The 23601-nt window shown below is 52.8% G+C and overlaps 2 protein-coding genes across 8 annotated transcripts; one reads left to right on the plus strand and one right to left on the minus strand.

Annotated features, from left to right (window-relative positions):
• Positions 1 to 953: 953 nt before the first annotated feature.
• Positions 954 to 19903, plus strand: Taok2 (TAO kinase 2). Of its 6 annotated transcripts, XR_009380062.1 has the most exons (20): positions 957 to 1963; positions 5014 to 5180; positions 5372 to 5443; positions 5534 to 5635; positions 6250 to 6295; positions 6407 to 6503; positions 6623 to 6736; positions 6842 to 6933; positions 9436 to 9529; positions 9627 to 9708; positions 10706 to 10873; positions 10993 to 11277; positions 11470 to 11628; positions 13126 to 13491; positions 13582 to 13785; positions 14136 to 14375; positions 17418 to 17630; positions 18327 to 18433; positions 18569 to 18751; positions 18834 to 18947. XR_009380062.1 is itself a non-coding variant. In XM_059266642.1 (19 exons), the coding sequence occupies exons 2-19, from the start codon at positions 5049 to 5051 to the stop codon at positions 19350 to 19352; spliced, it is 3150 nt and encodes a 1049-aa protein (XP_059122625.1). In that variant the 5' UTR covers positions 954 to 1963; positions 5014 to 5048; the 3' UTR covers positions 19353 to 19903. The 6 variants fall into 6 exon arrangements, 5 of the variants coding, with proteins under 5 accessions (XP_059122625.1, XP_059122623.1, XP_059122621.1 ...); XM_059266642.1 differs by lacking the exon at positions 18327 to 18433 and having other exon boundaries at positions 954 to 1963; positions 11011 to 11277; positions 18834 to 19903; XM_059266640.1 differs by lacking the exon at positions 18327 to 18433 and having other exon boundaries at positions 955 to 1963; positions 18834 to 19903.
• A 778-nt stretch (positions 19904 to 20681) lies between these two features.
• On the minus strand, positions 20682 to 23590 carry Hirip3 (HIRA interacting protein 3). Of its 2 annotated transcripts, none has more exons than XM_059266655.1 (6): positions 22818 to 23590; positions 22609 to 22717; positions 21504 to 22381; positions 21267 to 21432; positions 21091 to 21189; positions 20682 to 21019 (listed from the first exon to the last, which is right to left on the minus strand). In XM_059266655.1, exons 1-6 carry the CDS (start codon positions 22821 to 22823, stop codon positions 20856 to 20858), a joined length of 1422 nt encoding a protein of 473 aa, XP_059122638.1. In that variant the 5' UTR covers positions 22824 to 23590; the 3' UTR covers positions 20682 to 20855. The 2 variants fall into 2 exon arrangements, with proteins under 2 accessions (XP_059122638.1, XP_059122646.1); XM_059266663.1 differs by having other exon boundaries at positions 23069 to 23261.
• Between the last annotated feature and the right edge of the window lie 11 nt (positions 23591 to 23601).

Below are 23601 nucleotides of genomic sequence, written 5' to 3' on the forward strand. Positions count from 1 at the left end.
CTCAGATATGCTAGGCAAGCATGCTACGCTCTCACTAAACTATATCTCCAGCCTGGTTTTATTTTATTTTATTTTATTTATTTATTTTTTTTTTTTTTGAGACAGGATCTCACTATATAGCCCTGCTTAGCCTGGAACTCACTCTGTAGACCAGGCTGTCCTCAAACTCCCAGATCGGCCTGCCTCTGCCTTCCAGGTGCTGGGATGAAACACCTGAGCCATCCTGCTGCTTGCTTTATTTTCTTATTTGTGGGTTTGTTTGTTTGTTTGTTTTTTTCCGAGACAGTGTTTCTCTGTGTAACAGCCCTGGCTGTCCTGGAACTCGATTTGTAGACCAGGCTAGCCTCCAACTCACAGAGCTCTGCCTGCCACTGCCTCCTAAGTGCTGGGGTCAAAAGCGAGGCCTCCACGCCCAACTTGGTTTTTTGTTTTGTTTTTTGATAGCGTGATTCCGTTAGGTTACAGGCTGCTGTGGAACTTGTATTCTCCGGCTTCAGACAGCCCGCTGAGTGCTGGAATTAAGCCGCCACTATACCTTTTAGGCGTACTGTGACTCCCCAAAACATACTTGATCGCTTGTTTTCTCCCAGCAACTTAAATTGCTGGTTCTGTTTAGGTAGGGGCTTTCAGATAGTGGAAATGCCTTGACAGAAATGCATCATGACTTCTGTCAAGTCATACAACTGTACTGGACGGGTTTCCCCAACTCTGGTACATCATCCTCGCACTTGGGAGCCAAGGTCTAGTTTAGAGACTTAGGAACATCTTAATGGCCCGTTTTCCCGCCTTTTCCGCGCAGCTGCTAGCACCCTTGCTTTACTCTGCTCAGCCTTTATCCTGCACGCAGGCGCAGACCACAGCTTTCCTTCCTTGCGCGCCCCCTCAGAGCTTCCCCTAGCAACAAGCTCAGTCGCAGCGCGAAAGCTGGGCGGGCGCATGCGCCACAGCTCTCTCCACCGGCAGTCCTCGGACAGCGCGCTTGGGCTCCTCCCCAAGCAAGCCCAGCCTTTCTCCTCTCCTCTTCCCACCCAGGATCCGCGTGGCGGGGCGCGCGCGCACTGGGGCTCGAGGGCAGCGTCTCTTCTCGGCCGCGGCAGCTAGAGGCGAGGGGCGGGGCTATTTCCTTTGGGGCCCCACCCCCTTTGGCCTGGCGTCCCTACGGCGCCTGCGCGCTCCCGCCCGGTCTCCATCTTGGAATTGGGAGGAAGAGGGAGAGGGAGGCCGGGACGAGAGCAGGGCTGTGGTGCGGTGAGCAGCTGAGACGAAGAGGAAAGGGAGTGAGGGCGCAGGGACGATCAGCAGCGCCTCAGCTACAGTCTTTCAGCTGTTCCGGAGAGAGAGGACGGGAAAGGGAGGAGGCCAGGGCTGGAGTGGGGGCTGTCAACTCTCGGACCCCAGCCTGAGAGGGGCCGTGCAGCCGGGCGTCCTCGGGGTGGGCCCCGTGTCGGTGGCCGAAGACCTGGGGCTCAGGCCCCTGGGTCCCAAATTTTGGGGCTTGGTCCCTCGTTTCTTAAATACCCTGGTATCGAGCCCTCATATATCAGATATCTGGGACTCGAGTCCCAACCTTTACCAACCTGGGTCTCTGTTTTATACAATTTAAAATACCTGGGATTCCGTCTCTTTCGTGCACCAGTATCCGGGGTTCATTCTCCAGGCGTCCAAATATCGGATTCATTTTTGGTCCTTGCAAATATACGGGGCTCAGACCCCACAATCGGAAATCCGGGATTCAGCAACTGTCGCCCTCGAGTTGGGGGAGGACTGGACCGCGAGGTCAGATCAGGTTGTCACCCCCTCCCCTCCAGGGGAGGCTTCCCGGGCCCGCCCCTCAGAAAGGGCGAAAGCTGAGGAAGAGGTGGCAAGGGGGAAGATCTCCTTGCCCCTCTCCCTGCTTGTCAGAGCAACTGGAGTACCCCAGGCGGAAGCGGAGGCGCTGGGGCACCATAGTGACCCCTACCAGGTGAGACACGGGTGCATGGCATGAGTCCCTGTGGCCAGTTCCTTTCTGAGAAGCTGGGGCTGGACAAGCCCTCTCCTCAGGATGGGGAAGCCCTGCTGGGCCCATGGTCAGTTTCTGGCCAGCCTTGCCTTCTGTTGCCACTTCTTTCTCCCTTCCTCTTCCCTTCATTGTGTCTGGTTGAAGGGGGACCTCAGGTGACAGGGCCTGTCATGTCACTAAGGGTCACGCCCTAGGATGCTTAGCTAATCAAAAGGGTTTCCACCTCTAGTCTTCTGCCTTATTATGTTTGCCCTCATAACCACCTCTTCTACATGATTTTATTATACTCTTTTCTTTCTGGACTGCTCTAGGGTGTTGATTCCCATGTACATGGGCTTATCTTTTTATTAATTTATTTATTTTGGTTGAGACAGCCTTTCTGTAGCCCTGGCTGGTCGATCAGTTCTTAAACTGGAGGCAGCCCTGCCTTAACCTCTCCACTGCTTTGGCTAGAGGTGCAAGGCACCACACTGGCTGCTTTATATTCTTTTCTGGCTTGGTCTAGTTGGAATTTTTGTCCTTTCAAAGCTCTGTGTGTGTGTGTGTGTGTATACACTTGGTAATATTTTCCTCCAGCTGCATTTACCCACCTGTCTCTTGCTGTGACGGTGTAAATAATCTCATACATTTGCCAAGTGACCTACCCTTTACAAAGTACTTTAGCATACATTTTTCTCATGCCACACTCAGACCTGCTCAACCCATGGGAATTCTTTTATTATTGTCTTCCCATTTTACAGTTGAGAACATTGATGCCCAGAGAGGTTGTTCAAGGTCACCAAGTGGCAGAATCAGGATTTTAACCCAAGTCTTGTCCCTGACTTGTACCTTTTTCTTGCCATCCATTTCTTCTGAGCCTGGGTTTGATCAGGGATCGACAGGAGACTATCAGGATGAGATGTAAAAATTAGGGTGTAATGATCTTCCTTTCAAGAAAGGTTATACTTGAGCTTTTCCTGAGAGGAAGCTCTGCTTGTGTTTCTGCTTCATGGGTCTTTCTAATGTGACCTTCATTTTTACCCTGATCCCAGATTTTGGCCTGGGTTCCAGACAGAGCTCTCTCTTCTGACACATGATGGCTGTAGTGGCTTCTCTTAGCTGTTGAGTTAGAATGAGCCCCTCGCTACTCCAACCCCCAGGATTAAGCCTTGTGGCAACCCTAGAACCGGAGAGGAAAAGCCGTTTGTTTAGTGTCTACAAAGTGTTCTGAGTGTGAGATCTCAGAGTCTCATTCTGTAATCCATTTAACCAAAGAGAAGTATCAGGAACTTCCCTGAAGCTCTGTTGCTATATGTTGCAGATGGGATGTACTGGTAAGATAATTTAGGGACTCTTTTGAAACATGGATTTTAGAAGGTGATTATGCTTTAGCCCAGACCTTGGTAATTGCTCAAATGTTATTGTAAAGAAGGGGGCCTGTATAATGTTTTCTAATGGCTGGCCTTCTTTCATGTGGCCTGAGGTTCTAGGTTGGCAATCTTGGGCTTGTTAGCGGTGCAGAAGTCATGACGGTTCCCTTGGCAGGTTGTGAGCACCTGCCCTTGTGTGGGATGTGGATGTGGTGAAGGGGGGTTCCACTGTTGCTCCAGGAGAATCAGCCTGCCGTGAGCAGACTTGGAGTTGCTGAGGGCAATCAATCAATCAATCAATCAATCTCACAAGCTATTCTGAGCCTTTCACACCCTGGGGGCCCACCAAAGACTCAGGCTCCCTCCCTGCCCTCCAGCTTCCAGTGGAGCTGAGGAGACAAAATTAACAACATGGACAGGAAACAATGCACCACAGAATATAATTATATGCTGAGATTGTTAGGTACTTCTAAGTAACTAGAACTCTGCCTTGGGAGTCCAACTCTGCTGAGGGCTCTTTGTGTCTACATTCCCCCACTAGTCCTTAAAAAGGCCTATCTTAGAGTCCCTGTGTGTTCTGGTTCCGGTACCTTTTGGCAACTTTCTCTCTGAATTTGGCCTGGAGTGCCCCACCCCCTAGGGGCTAGAATGACCTGAGTGGTTTTCTCTAACGGGAGGCTAGGCTTAGTTGCCCCCCTAACAATGCTGTCCTGACCAGACAGGAAAGGTCCTGTTCTGTGACCTTGGGAAGAAAGCCCTTTTTCCTCTCGGCCTCAGTGACTCTGTCTGGAAAATGGTGATTCTGGATGCCTAGTGGTGTCAAAGTAGCTTTGGGCAGATCATTTGACCTTTCTGAGCCTGTTTACTTATCTATAAAGGATAAAGGTGACAATATTGTTTATCCATAAGGTTGTAGGAGCCCAATGAGAGGTGACGCATGTGAGATGCTCAAATGTCCATGCTCAATGAATGTTATTTGTGACCCACAACATTTCATGCTCAGGTATGCTGCTTAGCAGTTGACTGAATAAGTAAGACAACCCAGAACACAGGTCCTCAGAGTCAGGTGCCAGTCCCTGCTGTTCCCATTCTAGATGTCCTCCCTGCCACAGTGTCCCTATGTTTTTTGAAAATGAGTCTCCTGGTCCCTTTAGGCCAGTACCCACTTGTAACAATGGCCGGATTTCCACCACATCCGGCCTCACTGTTTCCTGTTCTCATCCAGTGTGTGAGAGCTTGAAGGAGGAGGTAGCCTCAACACCAAGGGGGACAGGAAGGTGCCTGGAAATCACTGGACTATGAGAACTTGTGGGACAGGACATGTGGGATATGAAGCTCTGGCTGGGAGGCAGAAACTTCTGCTGGAAGGGAATGGCTGTGTATAGGGAACTGGGAAATTGTTGAAGGCTGAGGGACTTGAGGATGCTTAGCTTCCCAGGATTGTCTTCCTGGCAATTTGAAGGACTCAGGGACACCCCACACACACCCAGGGTAACTTTTTTTTACAGCTTTGATGTTGTTAACTAATAGTCCCTGCCCTTCCTCAGCTGTGCTTCCCTCTCATCAGTATGTGAGGGGAGGAGACGGCAGAAACTTGAGGGAGGCCCTTTAACTCCCTCAGGACACTGTCCTTGCTCTAATAGTCCTATCTACTTTTCCCAGGCAAGGTCCCAATCTCAGGGCCCCCAGGGGCCATCATGCCAGCTGGGGGCCGGGCAGGGAGCCTGAAGGACCCTGATGTAGCTGAGCTCTTCTTCAAGGATGACCCTGAGAAGCTTTTCTCTGACCTCCGGGAAATTGGCCATGGCAGCTTTGGCGCTGTGTACTTTGTGAGTTGGGTCGTAAAGAGGGTAAAGCAAGCAAGGGTGGGTGGGGTCTGTTTAGACCTGTGGGTCTCCATTCAGGCCTTTGGCACCGCTCCGCCACAGTAGCCCTTCCCACCTTCTCCTCCTGGCTCAGCGGCTCCTCCTCCACCCCATGCCCAAAGTAGTCTTTCCCACCTTCCGATCTGGCCCTCTAGGCCCGGGATGTCCGAAGCAGTGAAGTGGTGGCCATCAAGAAGATGTCCTACAGTGGGAAGCAGTCAAATGAGGTGAGTCAGGTTCCTTAAGATGAGGTTGTGGAGGGCAGAGGGCCTTAGTCTCAACAGAGGTGGGTAATTCCTCTTCTCTTGACCTCCTAGAAATGGCAGGACATCATCAAGGAGGTGCGGTTCTTACAGAAGCTACGACATCCCAATACCATTCAGTACCGGGGCTGTTACCTGAGGGAGCACACAGCTTGGGTGAGTTGTCCCACAACTGCCACAAGTTTTACTCAGATCCATCTTTTCCTAGTCCAGCCTCCTAAGTGGGCAGTCTCTCCTGACCACATTAGTCCTCAGAAAACCCCATGAGCCAGGCATGGTGGCACACACCTCTAATCCCAGCACTGAGGAGACAAGCACAGGTAGAGCTCTGTGAATTTAAGGCCAGCCTGGTCTACATACTGAGTTCTGGGCCAGCTAGGGCTACACAGTGAGATCCTGTATCAAAAAGAAAAACAAACAAAAATATAAGCATTTGTATAGGTACAGGAGAGGCTGACCCAGAGTGACCTAGACAATTAACAAGTTGCAGGGACCTGTGTTCTTTAGGAGGAGATGATTGAAGGGGACTTTAAAGGGATCTGGATGGGGCGATGGTAGGCGGCTTGGAATCATTCTCAGGGAGGCCTTGAATCCAGAGACTCTCCTACCACCTCTTGTTTTCTCTAGCTGTCCTTCCTCTCTGTCATTACCCTTTTGGCATTGCCTGAGTGGAAGATAAACAAGAAAGTTCTGTTTTGAGTTTCTGCTCAAGGGAGCTGGGCCAGGGGTGGCCAGAATCTGCTGATCTCTAACACTTGACCCTTCCTTAGCTGGTGATGGAGTATTGCCTGGGCTCAGCTTCTGATCTTTTAGAAGGTAAGTACATCAGAAAATGGGGTGAGGAAGATAAGCAGGAAAGCTGTAGGAGGAAGTAACTTACTCCACCCCTGTGGCTGCCTCAGTTTGTTACTTTGCCTCCCCCCGCAGTGCACAAGAAGCCCCTTCAGGAGGTGGAGATTGCAGCTGTGACCCATGGGGCGCTTCAGGGCCTGGCATATCTACACTCACACAACATGATCCATAGGTATGATGGTACCAGCTGTGGCTGAGAGTGGGGTGCATTTTATACCAGTCCTTGTTTTGCTAAAGCCCCTACACATCTTTTCTGAGATGTATTTTTTATCTTTCCCCTTTGCCTGTCAGGGATGTAAAGGCTGGAAACATCTTGCTGTCTGAACCAGGCTTGGTAAAATTGGGGGACTTTGGCTCCGCATCTATCATGGCACCTGCCAACTCCTTTGTGGGCACTCCATACTGGTGAGTAGGAGAGGAGAGGTGGTAGGTGAAGAGATTCCCAAGATGTTGGAAAGAAGTGTGGGCCTGGGTTCAGTGGTTAGCATTTCTTTCCTACTGTCCTCCCAGGATGGCTCCAGAGGTGATCTTAGCCATGGATGAGGGGCAGTATGATGGCAAAGTGGATGTCTGGTCCTTGGGGATAACCTGTATTGAGTTGGGTAAGATGTCCCCTCTGCCTCCTCCGATTATTCTCCCCTGTGTCTGTCCCTCTCCCCATCCCATCCCATGAACTGTAGGCCTCAGAGTTCCTGTCCATTTTGACTACCCCGGAGCTTTTTTTATACAATCAATTGTCAAACCCTACCTTTTTGCTGTTGTTTTTAGAGAAAAGGTTTTTCTGTGTAACCCTGGCTGTTCTGGAACTGGCCCTGTCGATCAGACTGGTCTCAGACTCAGAGATCCACCTCCCTCTGCCGCCTCCTGGTGTGTGCACCACCACACTGAACCCAAGGCCTTGTGCTTGCTAGGCAAGCCCTCTACCCCTGAGCTAAATCCCCAACCCCTTTTTTCTTTTTTCTTTTTTTTTCTCAATTCTTATACCTAAAGATTTTATAGCAGTTATTGTTTCTTGTCCGTTACCTGGGTTTCAGATCTGTTTTATGTGCCCAGTGTGCTAGGTTCTGGGGGTACAGTGGTAAAATTCCTGCCTTCATTAAAACTGCATTTAAGTGGGGGAGTTAGGCATGTTTTCCATCAATGGGCTAGGAGTGGAGAGGCTCTGGGAGTGGCGCAGAGCTGAACTTGACCTAGTTTAGGGGCTAAGGAAGCCCTGTGTGTAATGGAGATGTTTAAACAAACCTGCAAGACAAAGAGCTGCTAGAAAGACGCGGGGTAGACCATTCCAGACAGAAAGCAGCACTGCAGGAGTTTAGAGGTTAAGAGCAGACCTGAGGACCTGACACTAGCTTTTGGAACTACATGTTTGATGCAGAGGAGTGAATTGACAAGTCCCAAAAGCCAGGCCCAAGTGAGTTCCTGAGGCCTGGGAGCCATGTTGGTGCTCTCTCTGCCAGTCTGTACTACTGAAGCAGTTGTCTAATGCGGTAGTGCTTGTAAGACCTCCAGCACATCACCAGGCATGGAGTAAATGGTCTTACTGACAGCTTCCTGCAGAGACCTTTCCTCTAATATTCGTCCACCCCCACCCCACCCCAGGCTGACCTCACACTCAGAGGTCAGAGGTGTGTGCCACCACCAACTGGCAACCATTCTCTTCTTTATGGTCTCTCTGATGTACTCATGCCAGAGGGGTCTGCCTAAGCTCGGTGCAGTCATTTTACTACCGGCTCAGAGCCATCGCGGTCTTCCTGTTGCCTTCTAAACCAAAGCTGTCTTAGAGCAGGCTCGAGCCTCTGCTTCCTCTTTCCGTCATGGGCTCTGCCCATGTGGAGCTGTTAGGGGCCTGTGCCTGCTATCAGAGAGTTAGTTGTATTCTTGCCCTCTGTCTCCATATGTACTGCATTTCCCATCTGAGGCCATGGCCAGACAGGTGGTCAAATGTATGGAGCAGGACATAGACAAGAGCTGTCTATTGTATTCCTAAATTTTGTAGGGATCTGGATGCACAGACAAAGTTTCCAGTAGTTCTCCACTATGGGAAAGCCTGATTAGACAATCAGACTGGCAGACAATGGGGCTGGAGGGATGGCTCACTGGTTAAGAGCACTGGCTGCTCTTCCAGAGGCCCAGATTCAATTCCCAGCAACCACATGGTAGCTCACAACTGTCCTGTAACTCCTGCTCCAGAGGATCTGGCATCCTCACACAGACATATATGCAGGCAAAACACCAATGCACATAAAATAAAAACAAATTATTAAAAAAAAGAAAGAAAAGAAATGGCAGCCAGTACTCCATGTGAGGGGATCAGTGTTCGGGGAAGGCAGGGCGAGCTGGAGGCCACCGTTACTGTAGGGACCACTGTTGTATAGTTCCCGCTCATTGTTATATAGGAATAGAGACTCCATTTTACCATATCTGATTTTGAGGCCAGCCTGGTCTACAGAGCTAGTTCTAGGATAGCCAGGGCTACACAGAGAAACCCTGTCTCAAAAAACATTTCTCTGAGCCACCAGGAGTTTCTGGCTCAACACTCTTAGAGCTCCCGCCAGCGTTCTCTTTTCGAAACAACCTCTCCTTAGTTTCCTAGCCATTTACCTGTTCCCCTCTTACCCCAATTAACAACTTGAACTTGTGTCACTGGTTTTGTTTTGATGGTATTGGGGATCAAATCTAAGTCCGGCACATGCTAAGCAAGTATCTACCACTAAGCCACATCCCCAGCTCTGTCTAATGTTACTTATTTAGTTTAGTTCATTTTAGACCAGAAAGAAGTTTCTTGAACACAGAACATGTTTCTTGTTTTTTGTTTCTGTTTTTGTCTTTCCCACACTGGCAGGTTTGGTCTCATTTGGCTCTCATGAGTACTAGTTGAACCGATGACTTGAGAGTGCTTCTTATGCCTTTTTGCCATTTTCTTTAATGCCTACTCTGCCCACGTGTAGCAAATAGAATGGGCACTACATTTTACTGAGAGGAAATTAAGACTCAGCAGGATCGGGAATCCAGGGATATGGGATTTGAACTCAAGCTATTTTGAGTTCCCTTCTAGTTTCTGATCATCTACCTCTTCTCACCTTCTTTCTTTGTCCTTTCTGTAGCTGAGCGGAAGCCACCACTGTTTAACATGAATGCAATGAGTGCCTTATACCACATTGCACAGAATGAGTCCCCTGCGCTCCAGTCAGGACACTGGTGAGGACTGGGCTTCTTGGGTCAAGGGGTTAGGTCATGGGGCCTAGCTGCCTGGCTCATGCCTTCTCCTTCTGTCTCATACTTCCTGGGACGTCAGGTCTGAGTACTTCCGGAATTTTGTTGACTCCTGTCTTCAGAAAATCCCTCAAGATAGACCAACCTCAGAGGTTCTTCTGAAGGTGAGTACTCTCTGGCCTAGTGGTCTAGAACTGTAGCTGGTAGAGCCACAGAAAATTCAGATCAGTGATCTCCAATTCTTCATCCAGGAAGCTTCCTTTATGAATTTTGCCCTGGGCCCTGATGCCTCACTGCCTCAGTGTTTTGCTAAATTTTATCTGCCATACTATCTTAATTTAAGTAGTAATTTGTTTTCACATTTTTCTTAGTCAAAGATCATGGATAAACTATGATCTCCCTGAGATGTTTTTAAGTTTTCCAAACTGGGGAACCTCATTCCCTTCACAGACCCAAAATGTACTCTAAGAAGCCCTAGTTGGGACTAACAGACTGCTAGATTGACCTCCTGGATTTTTTTTTTTTTTTTGAGACAGGGTTTCTCCTTGTAGTTTTGGTGCCTATCCTGGATCTTCTTTATAGACCAGGCTGGCCTCGAACTCACAGAGATCCGCCTGGCTCTGCCTCCCCAAGTGCTGGGATTAAAGGTGTGTGCCACTGCCGCCCAGCCAACCTCCTGGGTTTTTTTTTTTTTTTTTTTTTTTTTGGTTTTTCGAGACAGTGTTTCTCTGTGTAGCTTTGTGCCTTTCCTGGAACTCACTTTGGAGACCAGGCTGGCCTCAAACTCACAGAGATCCGCCTGGCTCTGCCTCCCGAGTGCTGGGATTAAAGGCGTGCGCCACCACCGCCCGGCAGACCTCCTGGTTTTTAAAGGGTAACTTTTGAGGGCCTGAAAAGGTCTAGTGATACATCCGAAAGCACTTAGCCTTTGCTAAGCAAAGCTGGATTGGCATCTCCTGAAATCCTTACCTATCAGCGATGCCTGAAGAAATGAGGCTGTCTGGGTAGTAAAGACAGTTATTGTGAGAAACAGGGATAAGATAAAGGTGAGCATCCAGCTGTGGTGGGCATGGGCCTCAGGCCAGGAGATACTGAGAGGCATGGGGTCTAGAGGGGATAGGGGAGAGCTGACAGCAGAGCTCAGGTGTTGTGCTTCCCTAGCACCGCTTTGTGCTCCGGGAGCGGCCACCCACAGTCATCATGGACCTAATCCAGAGGACCAAGGATGCTGTACGGGAACTGGATAACCTGCAGTACCGGAAGATGAAGAAGATACTGTTCCAAGAAGCACCCAATGGCCCTGGTGCGGAGGCCCCAGAGGAGGAGGAGGTAACCTAGCTTTCCCTCACACCTCCCCATACTGGGCTTGGCCCTTCTTCCCCACCTGTCTTCAACTTCTTTCCTTGTGCTGCTCTATAGCCTTGTCCTTCCCTTTCCCTGCCCAACAGCTCACACCCTGTTCGCAGGAAGCAGAACCCTACATGCACCGAGCAGGGACACTGACCAGTCTAGAGAGTAGCCACTCAGTGCCCAGCATGTCCATCAGCGCCTCCAGCCAAAGCAGCTCAGTCAACAGCCTAGCAGATGCCTCAGACAATGAGGAGGAGGAGGAAGAAGAGGAAGAGGAGGAGGAAGAGGAGGAGGAAGAAGGCCCTGAAGCCCGAGAAATGGCCATGATGCAGGAGGGGGAGCATACAGTCACTTCCCACAGCTCCATCATCCACAGACTGCCGGTATGCAACGCTCCTTGAGCAGCTTAGTAGACAAGAGACCAAGCCTGAGCTGATTTGCGAGGGACTGCCTAGATCCCTGCTCTCCTCCGGTGTGACTGCGCCTCATTTCAGCCTGGACGAGTCCTTAGGTAACTCCCTTGGGTCCACTGGCACCTGAACCTTGGGCATCCCTTCCTTCTTCCCTTTTTCTAGGGCTCAGACAACCTATATGATGATCCCTACCAGCCAGAGATGACCCCAGGTCCACTCCAACCACCTGCAGCCCCTCCTACCTCCACCACCTCTTCTGCTCGCCGCCGGGCTTATTGCCGCAACCGGGACCACTTTGCTACCATCCGTACTGCCTCCCTGGTAAGTGTGACCATCGTTACTCAGCTTTTTATAGTCTTTTTTCTCTGTTACCTGGATACATCAGACAGAAGTCCAGAAATGACTTTCTCCCTGTGACACATGATTTAAGTCAAGATTCTACCCTCACTTTACTACTGTCTCTGCCTGCTCCCCTCTCTCAACAGACTGTTTTAGTCACATTGCCTAATCTGGGTATTCCCAGCCTAGCAAACTGTGTTCAAGGCCTTGTTGAAATAACAGCTTGTGGAGACTTTCCCAGGCTCCTCTGACTGTTGAGGTGCTTTACCTGTCTGGACAGGCATGTCTACCCTGCTGTGGTACATGTGCAGGTTTGCCGGATCTAGTGCTTCCTTCCGAGGGCAGGGATGGGGTTCAGGGATCTGCCTCACGTCAGTGACTTATCAGGCCCCCACACACATGATTAGGTCTAATCTTTCCTGCTTTTCCCTGGGAGGGAAAGCGTTGGATCCCATTTAAAAATCGAGGCTCCTATGACTTAGGGAGGCTGTTTGCCCAACATACTTGCCCAGGCACCTTTGGGTGCGGTTCTGTTCCTGTAAATAGGATCTTAAGTCTTCTACAATCTCACTTTTCTCAATTCATGGGGAAAGTGTGTGTTTGCTTATTGAGATGGGTTCTGGCAGTAGCTCAGCCTTGAACTTGTGATCCTCCTGCATGAGACTCCCAAGTCCTGGGGTTTATAGGCATGTGTTACCATGCCCAGCAAGTTCAGGCTTCTCATGAAACAGCTTTCTGATCGTGCTCTTGATAGAACTTTAAGTGACATTCCAGTTTGGGCTGTATTTGCATACCAACAATTCCCCTAGAGGCCACTGGTGTGTTTTCAAGCTTTCGCCTGTGGCTCTGGAGTTTGCTAGGAGCACTCTTAAGCTACTGGTGCTGCTTTGTCACACTGTGTGGAGAGAGCTGATTTTTCTGGGCCTTGGCGACCTGGACGAGCCTAAGAGCCACTGATAGAACAGTTGAGACCAGAGGTTGCAGCCAGAGATCTTGATCTAACATATCAGGACTCAGACCCTAGTTTAGTTCCTGGAACATGGTAGACCCTCAGCAGTGTTTGCTGAAGGGAGGGTGCTAGCCAGCACTCACTGGCTTGTTTTCTATGTGTATCACACTTGTCTGTGCAGTGGTGTTGGTGGCCTGTGTCACAGATGAGAGGTGGTGGTTTAAGGGGTTAACTGGCTGAGATTAAGTAATAATAATGGGCAGAGCTGGGATCTGAGCCCAGGTGTTTCTGATTTGCACTGATCTGAGTTGTACCTACTTTTGTACCTGAACCTGTACTTACCACTGTTTACCATCTCAGTCTACTAAACTGACCCACGAAGCAGATAATTATTCAGAGGGCTCAAGTGTAAGGAAGATAGCTAATAACAATGAAACCACGAGTCTGGGGACCTCGTTCTTCGCCATATCTGTGTAAGTAAAATGGGGGCTAGGGCTGAGTCCCACTGTTTATCCTTTCTGCTGCTCTAGGTCAGCCGTCAGATCCAGGAGCATGAGCAGGACTCGGCTCTGCGGGAGCAACTGAGTGGCTACAAGCGGATGCGGCGTCAGCACCAGAAGCAGCTGCTGGCCCTGGAGTCCCGTCTGAGGGGTGAACGTGAGGAGCACAGTGGACGGCTGCAGCGGGAACTTGAGGCACAACGGGCTGGCTTTGGGACTGAGGCTGAGAAGCTGGCCCGGAGGCACCAGGCCATTGGTGAAAAGGAGGCCCGGGCTGCTCAGGCCGAGGAGCGCAAGTTCCAGCAGCACATCCTGGGGCAGCAGAAGAAGGAGCTGGCTGCCCTGCTGGAGGCGCAGAAGCGAACCTATAAGCTTCGGAAGGAGCAGTTGAAGGAGGTTTGGCCACATCTTCCCTGGGTGAGCCAAGGGCCATCAGGTAGGCAAGAGAGTGGCAGACCCTGACCCGTTCCCCCACTGCCCTGCCAGGAGCTCCAGGAGAACCCTAGCACACCGAAACGAGAGAAGGCCGAGTGGTTGCTGAGGCAGAAGGAGCAGCTGCAGCAGTGCCAGGCGGAAGAGGAGGCCGGGCTGCTGCGGAGGCAGAGACAGTACTTTGAACTGCAGTGTCGCCAGTACAAGCGCAAGATGCTGCTGGCCCGACACAGCCTGGACCAGGACCTGCTTCGAGAGGTGGGCTGGCCCCCGCCCCCCCCCCCCCCCCCCCCGCCCTCCTCCCCGCCCCCCGCCCGCCCTCCTCCCCGCCCGGGATCTAGCACCTCCCTTCTCTCGTTTACCTCCCTAATGTCCCCTTCCTCCTCTGCTCTTGTAGTGTTTTGGTTTGGCTTCTTTTCAGCATTCTCCCTGCTCTCCTCCCTACTGGACCCTGCTAGGATATCCTTAGGTGTCCCTTCCCTAGGCCAACCAAGAGCTTACACTCCTCACCTCCCCTACTCTTGGCTGAGGAATCTTGTACTCTTAATTCTTCAATACCAAGAAGGCTCCCTGACTGGGCCGTGGGTCCCACCTCTTTTCTGACTCAGGACTTGAACAAGAAACAGACACAGAAGGACTTGGAGTGTGCTCTGCTGTTGCGGCAACATGAGGCCACCCGAGAGTTGGAGCTACGGCAGCTGCAAGCTGTCCAGCGCACACGTGCTGAGCTCACCCGCCTCCAGCACCAGACAGAGCTAGGCAACCAGCTGGAGTACAACAAGCGGCGGGAGCAGGAGCTGCGGCAGAAGCATGCGGCCCAGGTTCGCCAGCAGCCCAAGAGCCTCAAAGTACGTGCAGGCCAGCTACCCATGGGCCTCCCTGCTACTGGGGCTCTGGGACCACTCAGCACAGGCACCCCTAGTGAAGAGCAGCCCTGCTCATCTGGCCAGGAGGCAGTCCTGGACCAAAGGATGCTGGGAGAGGAGGAGGAAGCAGTGCCAGAGAGAAGGATTTTGGGAGAGGAAGGGACCATCTTGGAGCCAGAGGAGCAGAGGATTCTGGGGGAAGAAATGGGAACCTTTAGTTCCAGCCCACAAAAACATAGGAGTCTGGTTAATGAGGAAGATTGGGATATATCTGAGGAGATGAAGGAGATTAGAGTCCCATCACCGGCATCCCAGGAGAGAAGTATTATTGGCCAGGAAGAGGCTGGGGCATGGAGTTTGTGGAAGAAAGAGGGTAGGAACCTTGTGGATGTGGAGTTCAAGCTTGACTGGGTCCAGGGTCCTGTTCTGACTCCGGTCCCTGAGGAGGAGGAGGAGGAGGAGGAGGAGGAGGAGGAGGAGGAGGAGGGAGGGGCTCCAATTGGAACCCCCAGGGACCCTGGAGATGGCTGTCCTTCCCCAGATATCCCCCCAGAGCCACCTCCATCACATCTGAGACAGTGCCCTGCTAGCCAACTCCCTGGACTCCTTTCTCATGGCCTCCTGGCTGGCCTCTCCTTTGCAGTGGGGTCTTCCTCTGGCCTTCTGCCCCTCCTGCTGCTGCTGCTCCTCCCACTGCTGGCAGCCCAGGGTGGGGGCGGCCTGCAGGCAGCGCTGCTGGCCCTTGAGGTAGGACTAGTGGGCCTGGGGGCCTCCTACCTGTTCCTTTGTACAGCCCTCCACCTGCCCCCCAGCCTCTTCCTTCTCCTGGCTCAGGGCACTGCACTAGGAGCTGTCCTTAGCCTGAGCTGGCGCCGAGGCCTTCTGGGTGTGCCTCTGGGCCTGGGGGCTGCCTGGCTCCTAGCTTGGCCCAGCCTGGCTCTACCTCTGGCAGCTATGGCAGCTGGGGGCAAATGGGTGCGGCAGCAAGGCCCCCAGATGCGTCGAGGCATCTCTCGACTTTGGTTGCGGGTTCTGCTACGCCTGTCACCCATGGCCTTTCGGGCCCTACAGGGCTGTGGGGCCGTGGGAGACCGGGGGTTGTTTGCGCTGTATCCTAAGACCAACAAGAACGGTTTTAAAAGCCGACTACCTGTCCCTTGGCCCCGTCAGGGAAATCCTCGCACTACTCAACACCCACTAGCTCTGTTGGCAAGAGTTTGGGCTCTGTGCAAGGGCTGGAACTGGCGCCTAGCACGGGCTAGCCACAGATTAGCCTCTTGCTTACCCCCCTGGGCTATTCACACACTAGCCAGCTGGGGCCTGCTTAAAGGCGAACGGCCCAGTCGTATCCCTCGGCTGCTACCACGCAGCCAGCGCCGTCTTGGGCTCTCTGCTTCCCGACAGCTACCACCAGGGACTGTGGCTGGGCGGAGAGCTCAGACCCGCAGGGCCCTGCCTCCCTGGAGGTAACCAGTTCCACCCTCCACCCAAATATAGGGCATTGAGCACTTTATCTCCCACGACTCAGTGAAGCTTCTCCAGTCCCCCAGTCTCTCCTCCCCTGACCTTTCTTCCTCAGTATGTTTCCCCAGGTCCAGTCCCAGCCCCAGAGATCTCGAGACAGGCAGCCTCCTCTACTGTGGAGTCCAGAAATGACACTCTGTGTTCCCCCAGTCCCCTAAGTTATTGCTGTTCCCCGCTGTGTGTGTGCTCATCCTCACCCTCATTGGCTCAGGCCTGGGGCCAGGGGTGGCAGGGAGGGAAGTCATGGGTTTTTTTCCCCTCTTTGATTTTGTTTTTCTGTCTCCCTTCCAACCTGTCCCCTTCCCCTTCCACCAAAAGAAAAAAAAGAAAAAAGAAAAGAAAAACACAAATAAAATATCTGAGCGGAACTATACTTTTGGCCCAGGCTGCCTCTGTCTGCTTTGTCTGCCGCCTAGCCTCCTGGTTTGCCCCGAATCTGGACCCTTGGCCCTCAGCTCCATGACCTCTTCACCCCATCTCCGTTGTCTTCACACCTTTCACTCCTCAGCCTCATCCTCTGCCTTCATAGTGTCATTGCACCATGACCACAGCCAGCTCTGGGCTGTGAGCCCGTGAGCGTCCACAGAACTTCCTGATCTCACAGTTCTCGATTGTGAGACCCGTGCAGACAATACGTAGGGTAAAGTCTGTTGGTTTCTTTGCCCTTCCTTTACTGTGAATCCATTGCCGACATGATTTGGAGCTGCGTCTGTCACCTGGGGCAGGCATTAGTCTACAGGGTCGGGGGCTGGGACAGCAGACCCTCTACAGTCAAGGGTGGTGAGTTGGGACCAGGTAGAATGTGCAGACTAGAGGCCTGGGATTGCTGTGGACTTGGAGTGGGGACGAAGTATGTTGGGCTGGGCTAATATGTGGATCTTGTCAGGGTGGCAGCTGCTCCCAGTGGAACTTCTCAGACCTTTTCTGGCCAACCCCTGCTGCCCTTCCCCTTCTGTGACCTAATTGAGGTGACCTCTTACCCATCCCTCAGCACAGTGCTTCTTCCTGCCTTCCTGAGGTGCTGGACCTAGGCCTTCCTCTGCCTGCCCTTAGTTGTATTGCCCTTTCGTCAATGTTGTGTGTTCCTCGGTCTCTCACTCAGTCTTGACATTCCTAAACATTTGATCACATGCTTCTATCCCAGGGTGTTATTCTCTCCCTCCCTCTGCATGATCAGAGCTTTTGTGTACGCAGTCCTCTGTGAAGATTCTCAGCTCCCTGTCTGTGACATCCATGCAACTCTGACGTACTCTCAGAACCTCTTGTTTCTCCGCCTCCCTTGCCCCTGGAGATGTTCTTGATCTCTCAACAGCTCCATCTCTCCGTGTCTGTCTGTGTACAGCTCCCCCCGCCCCCTCTGTCTAACATGTTTTCTGTTTCTCTCCCTCTCCCTGTCTCTGCTTCTGTCTCCTTCCTCCTTTTCTTCCTTCCCCTCGTTGTTCCTCTTCCTCCTCCTCCTCCTCCCCTGCCCCATTTCCCCTCGATCCGTTCACTGCACAGTCAAAGGAGCTGCAGATCAAGAAGCAGTTCCAGGAAACGTGTAAGATCCAGACGCGGCAATACAAGGCTCTTCGAGCACACTTGCTGGAGACCACGCCCAAAGCTCAGCACAAGAGCCTCCTTAAGCGGCTCAAGGAGGAACAGACGCGCAAGCTGGCGATCCTGGCCGAGCAGTACGACCAGTCCATTTCAGAGATGCTCAGCTCACAGGCGGTGAGGCCTGGGGTCTGGGAGGGAGACTATGGAGGCTGGTCTTTGCTTTAAACTTTGTCGTGGCAAAGGAAGGTGGGAGGTGTGAACAGAACTTTTGGACTTAGGACACTCGGGTGTTCTTTTACTTCCTAGTGGTTTTATTTCATATTCTTCTCAGTGGTCTTCTTATTTCTCTTACTATTTTCCTAATGTCTTAACAAAGTCATCCTGCCTGCTCTGCCAAGAAACACCAAGGAAAATAATGGCTGTAACATTTTTTTCTGGACCTGAGTTTACTTTGTGTGAACAGGGAGCAGGGGAGCAGATTACAGTGAGTGGCTCTCAGGCCTTTTACTCAGACTTCAGGAATCTGGAAGGTTGCTCTTAGGGAAACTGTACACAGCACTGGAGTGGGCCGCTTCAAATGCACATTGAGTCCACAGAGCTAGAGGGCCCCATTCCCACTCAGTGCCACCTCTCAGAGGTAATTTTGTAGTGATGAACTTTTGTAGTATCTGGAAAATTACGTAAACATTTTAAACACAAAAGAATCAGACTTGACATAGTTTTCTGACATTCCTTTTCCACCCAGTTATTTCTTGGACATCATTCCATGTCAGTATACATATCACATCTCATTTTTATACAGTATAGAATTTTCCATGGAATGGCTGTACCGTGATTTATTTAACCCATCCCTTATTGGTGGACATTTAGGTTGTTTCCAGCATTTTGCTATCACAACGCTTCCGTGAACACTTCGCGCACATGTGCAAGTATACCTGGGGGATAGATTCCTGCAAGTGTAATTGCTGTACCACAGGGTATGACCATCTTCCATTCTGGTAGAGGTTGAGACTGCCGCTCCTTGCCACCTTAGGGCCCAGGCCTACTGGGGCAGGGGAGGATGGTGGGGATAGAGGAGGAGGTCCCTAAACCCTCTCCTCCCTGTCCTCCAGCTCCGGCTTGATGAGACCCAAGAGGCAGAGTTTCAGGCCCTACGGCAGCAGCTCCAGCAGGAGCTGGAGCTCCTCAATGCTTACCAGAGCAAGATCAAGATCCGCACGGAAAGTCAGCACGAACGGGAGCTGAGGGAGCTGGAACAGAGAGTAGCACTGAGGCGGGCACTGCTAGAACAACGGGTAAGGGGCTTGCCCCCCAAGATGGGAAAGGGAAAGAGGGGTCTCCATTCCAGGACTCTCACCCCTGCTTTGGGTGTCCCAGGTGGAAGAAGAGCTGCTGGCCCTGCAGACGGGGCGTTCTGAGCGAATCCGGAGTTTGCTTGAGCGGCAGGCCCGTGAGATTGAGGCCTTTGATGCTGAGAGCATGAGGCTGGGCTTCTCCAGCATGGCTCTAGGGGGCATTCCAGCCGAAGCTGCTGCCCAGGGCTATCCAGCTCCACCCCCAGCCCCTGCCTGGCCCTCCCGTCCAGTTCCCCGTTCAGGGGCCCACTGGAGCCATGGCCCTCCTCCACCAGGCATGCCCCCACCAGCTTGGCGTCAGCCAGCTCTGTTGGCTCCCCCGGGGCCTCCAAATTGGCTAGGGCCCCCAACACAAAGTGGAACACCCCGTGGAGGGGCTCTGCTGTTGCTAAGAAACAGCCCTCAACCCCTGAGGCGGGCGGCATCCGGGGGCAGCAGCAGTGAGAACGTGGGCCCACCTGCTGCAGTAGCAGGGCCGCTGAGCCGAAGCACCAGTGTTGCGTCCCACATCCTCAACGGCTCCTCCCACTTCTATTCCTGAAGTGTAGGGTGGTGAGCAGAGGAATAGGGCAAGGTGGGAGTGGGTGGTGCCGGAGCCTACAGGCAGTGTGCTGAAGCCTACCCAGTGGTGGCGGGACAGGATGTTGTCTCCAGCTCCCCCATCAGACCTCCACATCTCATGAGCTTCTTGGGGCTGGCCAGTGAGCCCAGGCCAGCTTGGGCATTGGTGCCCCAAGGCTGACCAGGAGCCCTGCCTCCCCACCATGGTGCCAGGGTCTCTCTCCATCACCACCTACAAAAGGTGGGAACTGTGAGTGTCAAATATTCATCTGGTCCCCTGGGGGAGGGGAAGGGTGGGTCTAGATATATTATATTCAGAGAACTATACAACCCTTGTGATGGGGCCGTGATCTGGGGACAACAGGGTCCCCAGATCTGGATATGGCAGAGCAGGTCTGGTGCCCAAGGCAAGAAGAATGGGAGGAGGCCTTCCTCCAGAAGGACTGGGGCTCTTGAAGTCAGGACGCCTGGGTTTCACCAATCTCCTGTTCTGTCTGACGTCCTGTGCCGTCTTGTCATTTTTTTTTTTTTTTTTTTTTTTAAATTGGGGTCAGGGCTGGGGCGGGGGACAAGGGAAGGACCTTGGAAAGGGTTGCTGCCAAGCCTGGGAGCAGCCGTGGGAGCCCCTGTCAGCTACGGGGCTGGCACAGAGCCCTAGGGCAAGCTTTGAATAAACTGTTGGTTATTCTAACAGACCCCGGGACTTCTCCCTTTCTGTGTAAGGTGTGTGTGAAGGATTGACGAGGAGCAAGCCATAGTGTTCCTTGTAGATCACTGGGTCATGTGATGAAAAATCCTAGTAATTTTAGTTACTGCATGTATGACTGGGAGGTCACCAGCTTGTTGATCCCTCAAATTCTGCTTTGCTTTGGGTTTGAAGCTTCTCAGAAAGCCTTGGTGCAAACTCCCCAGCAGCCCGTGTCTTATCTTACTGGACGCCTGCCTGGACACTGAATTCTGCAGAGTCGCCATGCCCGGATTGGTCAGTCAGGTCTACTATACCTACCTTTTGGAGGCTGTGGGTTAGGAAGATGAGCTGAGCTGGGCATGGGGGTGGGGGGTGGGGAGCCGTCTCAAGCTTCACGTTGTTCAGGCCAGTTTGACTAGATAGAGAAACCACCTGGTCACACTGGAAGGAACAGTCATGTCCTCTGACACAGCCTGGTGAGGACTGGATGGCGGGCCAGGGACTGGGGCTACTGGGACTCTATAAGAAAGAGTTAGACTACCAGCTGGTAGCAAGAGCAACTTCCTGATTTCTTGGCCCCAAAGGACAGGGCATGAGAGTTGAGGACCAGGTGCGATGAAGTAATTACAAACATTACTTTATTAACTCTTAAACAAAACAAAAAACCAACCCCCAAAGCAACCTTAGAGAACAAGAAATTGAGTACTGTGCCAACAACTTAGCTCTCTTCAAAAGCTGCTTCAGGGCCACAGGCTCTCTGTATAACAGGGCAAGGTCCACCTTGGGGCATGGAGTTCAGCTGCTCTCACCATCACTGCTGATGATGCCCCGCATATGGGACCAGTCTGGAGGTGCTTGGCGTGGTCGCTCCTCTTCTGAGTCCAGGGTTCGGCGATAAAGCTCCCCTGGAGGGATTCCTTCCCCTGAAGGGTTCCAGGCATTACTTCTTCGTGATCGGCCTGGGAGGTGGGGAAAGAAAATTAGTTATCTGACCCCGGCCTCTTCCTTTCCTGAAGAGGAAATTCCTTACCTGAACTGCTGATAATATTGGCAACATCCAAGGAAGCCACCTCAGCTGCCTCTTCTCGCTGCTCCTTCAGGGCCCGACACTTCTCCAGGGAAGGACTGCCTGGAGAGAAGTGGCTGGTGAGCTTCTCTTCCCCAGTGCCCAGGCCCTCCAGCAGCTCTCAGGCATACCAGTCTCACCCCTCATGCCCAGCGCTTCCAGCTCAGCCCTGAGGACACTCAGGCGCTCCTTGTGGGAGCGACAGGAGCCCAGCAGCTTCTTGTAGTTTCGATGGGCACCACAAGCCCGAATATAACGCTTTAGTCTCAGCACAGCTGGATGGTCTTCTGCACGACGAGACCCAGCCTAAGAAGGAACGTGCGGCTCAAGGTCCAGCCTCTTCACCAGGAGGCCACCCACCTGGCGTGCCCTCTCACCTTCTGGCTGGTGGGCTCTGGACTGGAATCTGATGAGGAAGAGGAACTCCGTGCCTTGCCTTTCTTGGAGCTCTTCTTGGAAGAGCGGTTCTTCCTCTCTTTGGTGCTCTCTCCTGCCTGGCCGTCACTCTCGCCGTTAACGCTGTCTGCTGTGCCTGTCTTAGTAGTTCCTTGAGCAGCCGCTAGCTCCCGTGGGCTGCTTCCCCCATCCTCACTGCTCGCACTCTGCCTTCTCCCGCTGGCAGTCTGGGGCCTGTCCTGGCTCCTTTTCCTGGGGGAGCTCCCTTCTTCCTCCCCACTGCTGTCCCCATTACTTTCCGCCCCCCGCTGCTTCTCATCCTCACTGTCTCCCGAGCCTCCCGTTTTCTGCTTGTAGCTCACCCTCTGCCCGTGGCTGCCCCTCGGTCTGGGTTCCCGGGGCCCCCTCTTCTTGGCTAGGGGCTCCTCGTCGCTGTCTTCACTTTCGCTGTGGCGTTCGGCACCCGGGCCTCCCCCCGCCGTGGCTCTCCCCTGCACAGCCTCTTCCTCACTGCTTTCACTTTCTTCCCTGACCTGCAGCTTCCTGGCTGCCACTCTGCCAGGGGCTTGCTTGTTCTTGGCCCCGGCTTGCTTTTTAGCCCTGCCCTTCTGTGCTTTCTTCACAGCATCCTCTTCCTCAGTGTTCTCTCCCTTCCGGACCTTACTTGTTCTGACAGGACCCTCCCCTTCCTCCTCACTGCTCCCCTCTAATCCCATCTTGGCAACCCGGTCTGTCTGCCGCTCTTCATCTGTGCTCTCAGCGGCTTTCTTTAGGGCTCTCCTGGAACATGACTTCTTGGTTGTGCTGTTCTTCGTTGGGGGTCCTGAGCAGTCTGGACTGGGTGGTGTAGAGCTGGAGTCTGGAACATGGGGACGGGGCTGGGCTAGGTGCTCCTGTTCCTGACATTGGGGATAGGGTACTGCTAGCTCTGCTCTAGCTAAGAGTGAAGGAAAGCAGGAAGCCCCAGAGCTGTGGCTCCACCTGGTTCCTGACTCGGTGCCGGCCCATCGACTGCCTGGCAATGCAATACATGCGCACTGCCTTTTGAATAAACCAACCACACAGAGAAGGGGAGGAGGCACTGACCTGACTCTGAATTGAAGCGGAACCTTTTTCTCTCTGGGTCACTGCAGGGAGCAGGGGACCTCTTCACTTTGATAAAGTCTAGCTTTCCTTCCCTGGTGCCAGCATCCGCCTGTGGGTGCAGCATGAGGGCAAACCGAACCAAGGTTGGGACCTGTCCCAACCCCTCAGCAACAAACCCTGTCTCGCCTGGCCCAGGCACACGCCCACACCTGCATCTTCAGCAGCTCTTCCTCTACCAGCCGCTTCGACGCCTGCTTCTCCTCAGGTTCAGGGTGATCCCGGCCCACGTGGTTCAAAAATTTAAGTCGCACAATGGAGTGCGTAACCGTGCTACAAAGACACGTGCCAAGACAAGAGTCCCAGCCCAACCCCTGCCCTTTCCAACCCAGACTCTAACACCCGATGCACCTGAGGCCAGGGCAACCTCGGAAGAAGCTGCGCCCGAACTCAGGCATCTCACCTCCCGGCGCCATTTTGCGCCGCCGGGGATTGGTGGCTCCCGCCTTTTTTTCTTCCGGGCCGCCTTCAGTGCGCACGCGCAGTGAGGCGGCTTTGGGAGGGGCGGGGCCGTTGGGCCACCGACTTGGAGCCCTGGACAGCGAACTTGGCCAGATCTTGCTTCCCCTAAGCAGCTGGTGGGTCTCGAGGTTTCTGCTCTCTCTTAAAACTACTTATTAAAAGTCTCATTAGAAGCCGACTCGCCCTGGAAATCTCTGGGTGTAACGTAATCAACTCCTCACACTGCTCTGTAGTCAGGATCACCAAGTTAGGGCTCCGTTGTTTCGAAAGGCAGAAGGGGAAGCGAATCCTCGCCAACACTGAATTTCTGGTTCTTTTAAGACTCCAAGTAAGTTTAGAACCAGTAACTGCGCCCGCCCTTCAGCGTCCGGCTCCTCTGTGACCTCAACGGACCGCGAAGCCGCTGGAAGCAGCGTTCCTTTCAGGTCTGCCCCTGGAGGCGGGCGGCGGCAGACGCTCCCTGCGCGCGGAGCA

Source organism: Peromyscus eremicus, chromosome 1, assembly GCF_949786415.1.
Source record: "Peromyscus eremicus chromosome 1, PerEre_H2_v1, whole genome shotgun sequence".
Classification (NCBI taxonomy): Eukaryota; Metazoa; Chordata; class Mammalia; order Rodentia; family Cricetidae; genus Peromyscus; species Peromyscus eremicus.

Bases quoted from the DNA above. Each gene is read 5' to 3' on its own strand.
- Hirip3 (XM_059266655.1), bottom strand. The intron at 22,382-22,608 runs GTCAGTGCCTCC...CCCATGTTCCAG, and splicing joins CCGCTTCAATTCAGAGTCAG to ACTCCAGCTCTACACCACCC. The intron at 21,020-21,090 runs GTAAGGAATTTC...CCCACCTCCCAG, and splicing joins CAATATTATCAGCAGTTCAG to GCCGATCACGAAGAAGTAAT.
- Taok2 (XM_059266638.1), top strand. From the start codon at position 5,049: ATGCCAGCTGGGGGCCGGGCAGGGAGCCTGAAGGACCCTGATGTAGCT. The intron at 6,296-6,406 runs GTAAGTACATCA...CTCCCCCCGCAG, and splicing joins AGCTTCTGATCTTTTAGAAG to TGCACAAGAAGCCCCTTCAG. The intron at 13,786-14,135 runs GTGGGCTGGCCC...TTTCTGACTCAG, and splicing joins ACCAGGACCTGCTTCGAGAG to GACTTGAACAAGAAACAGAC.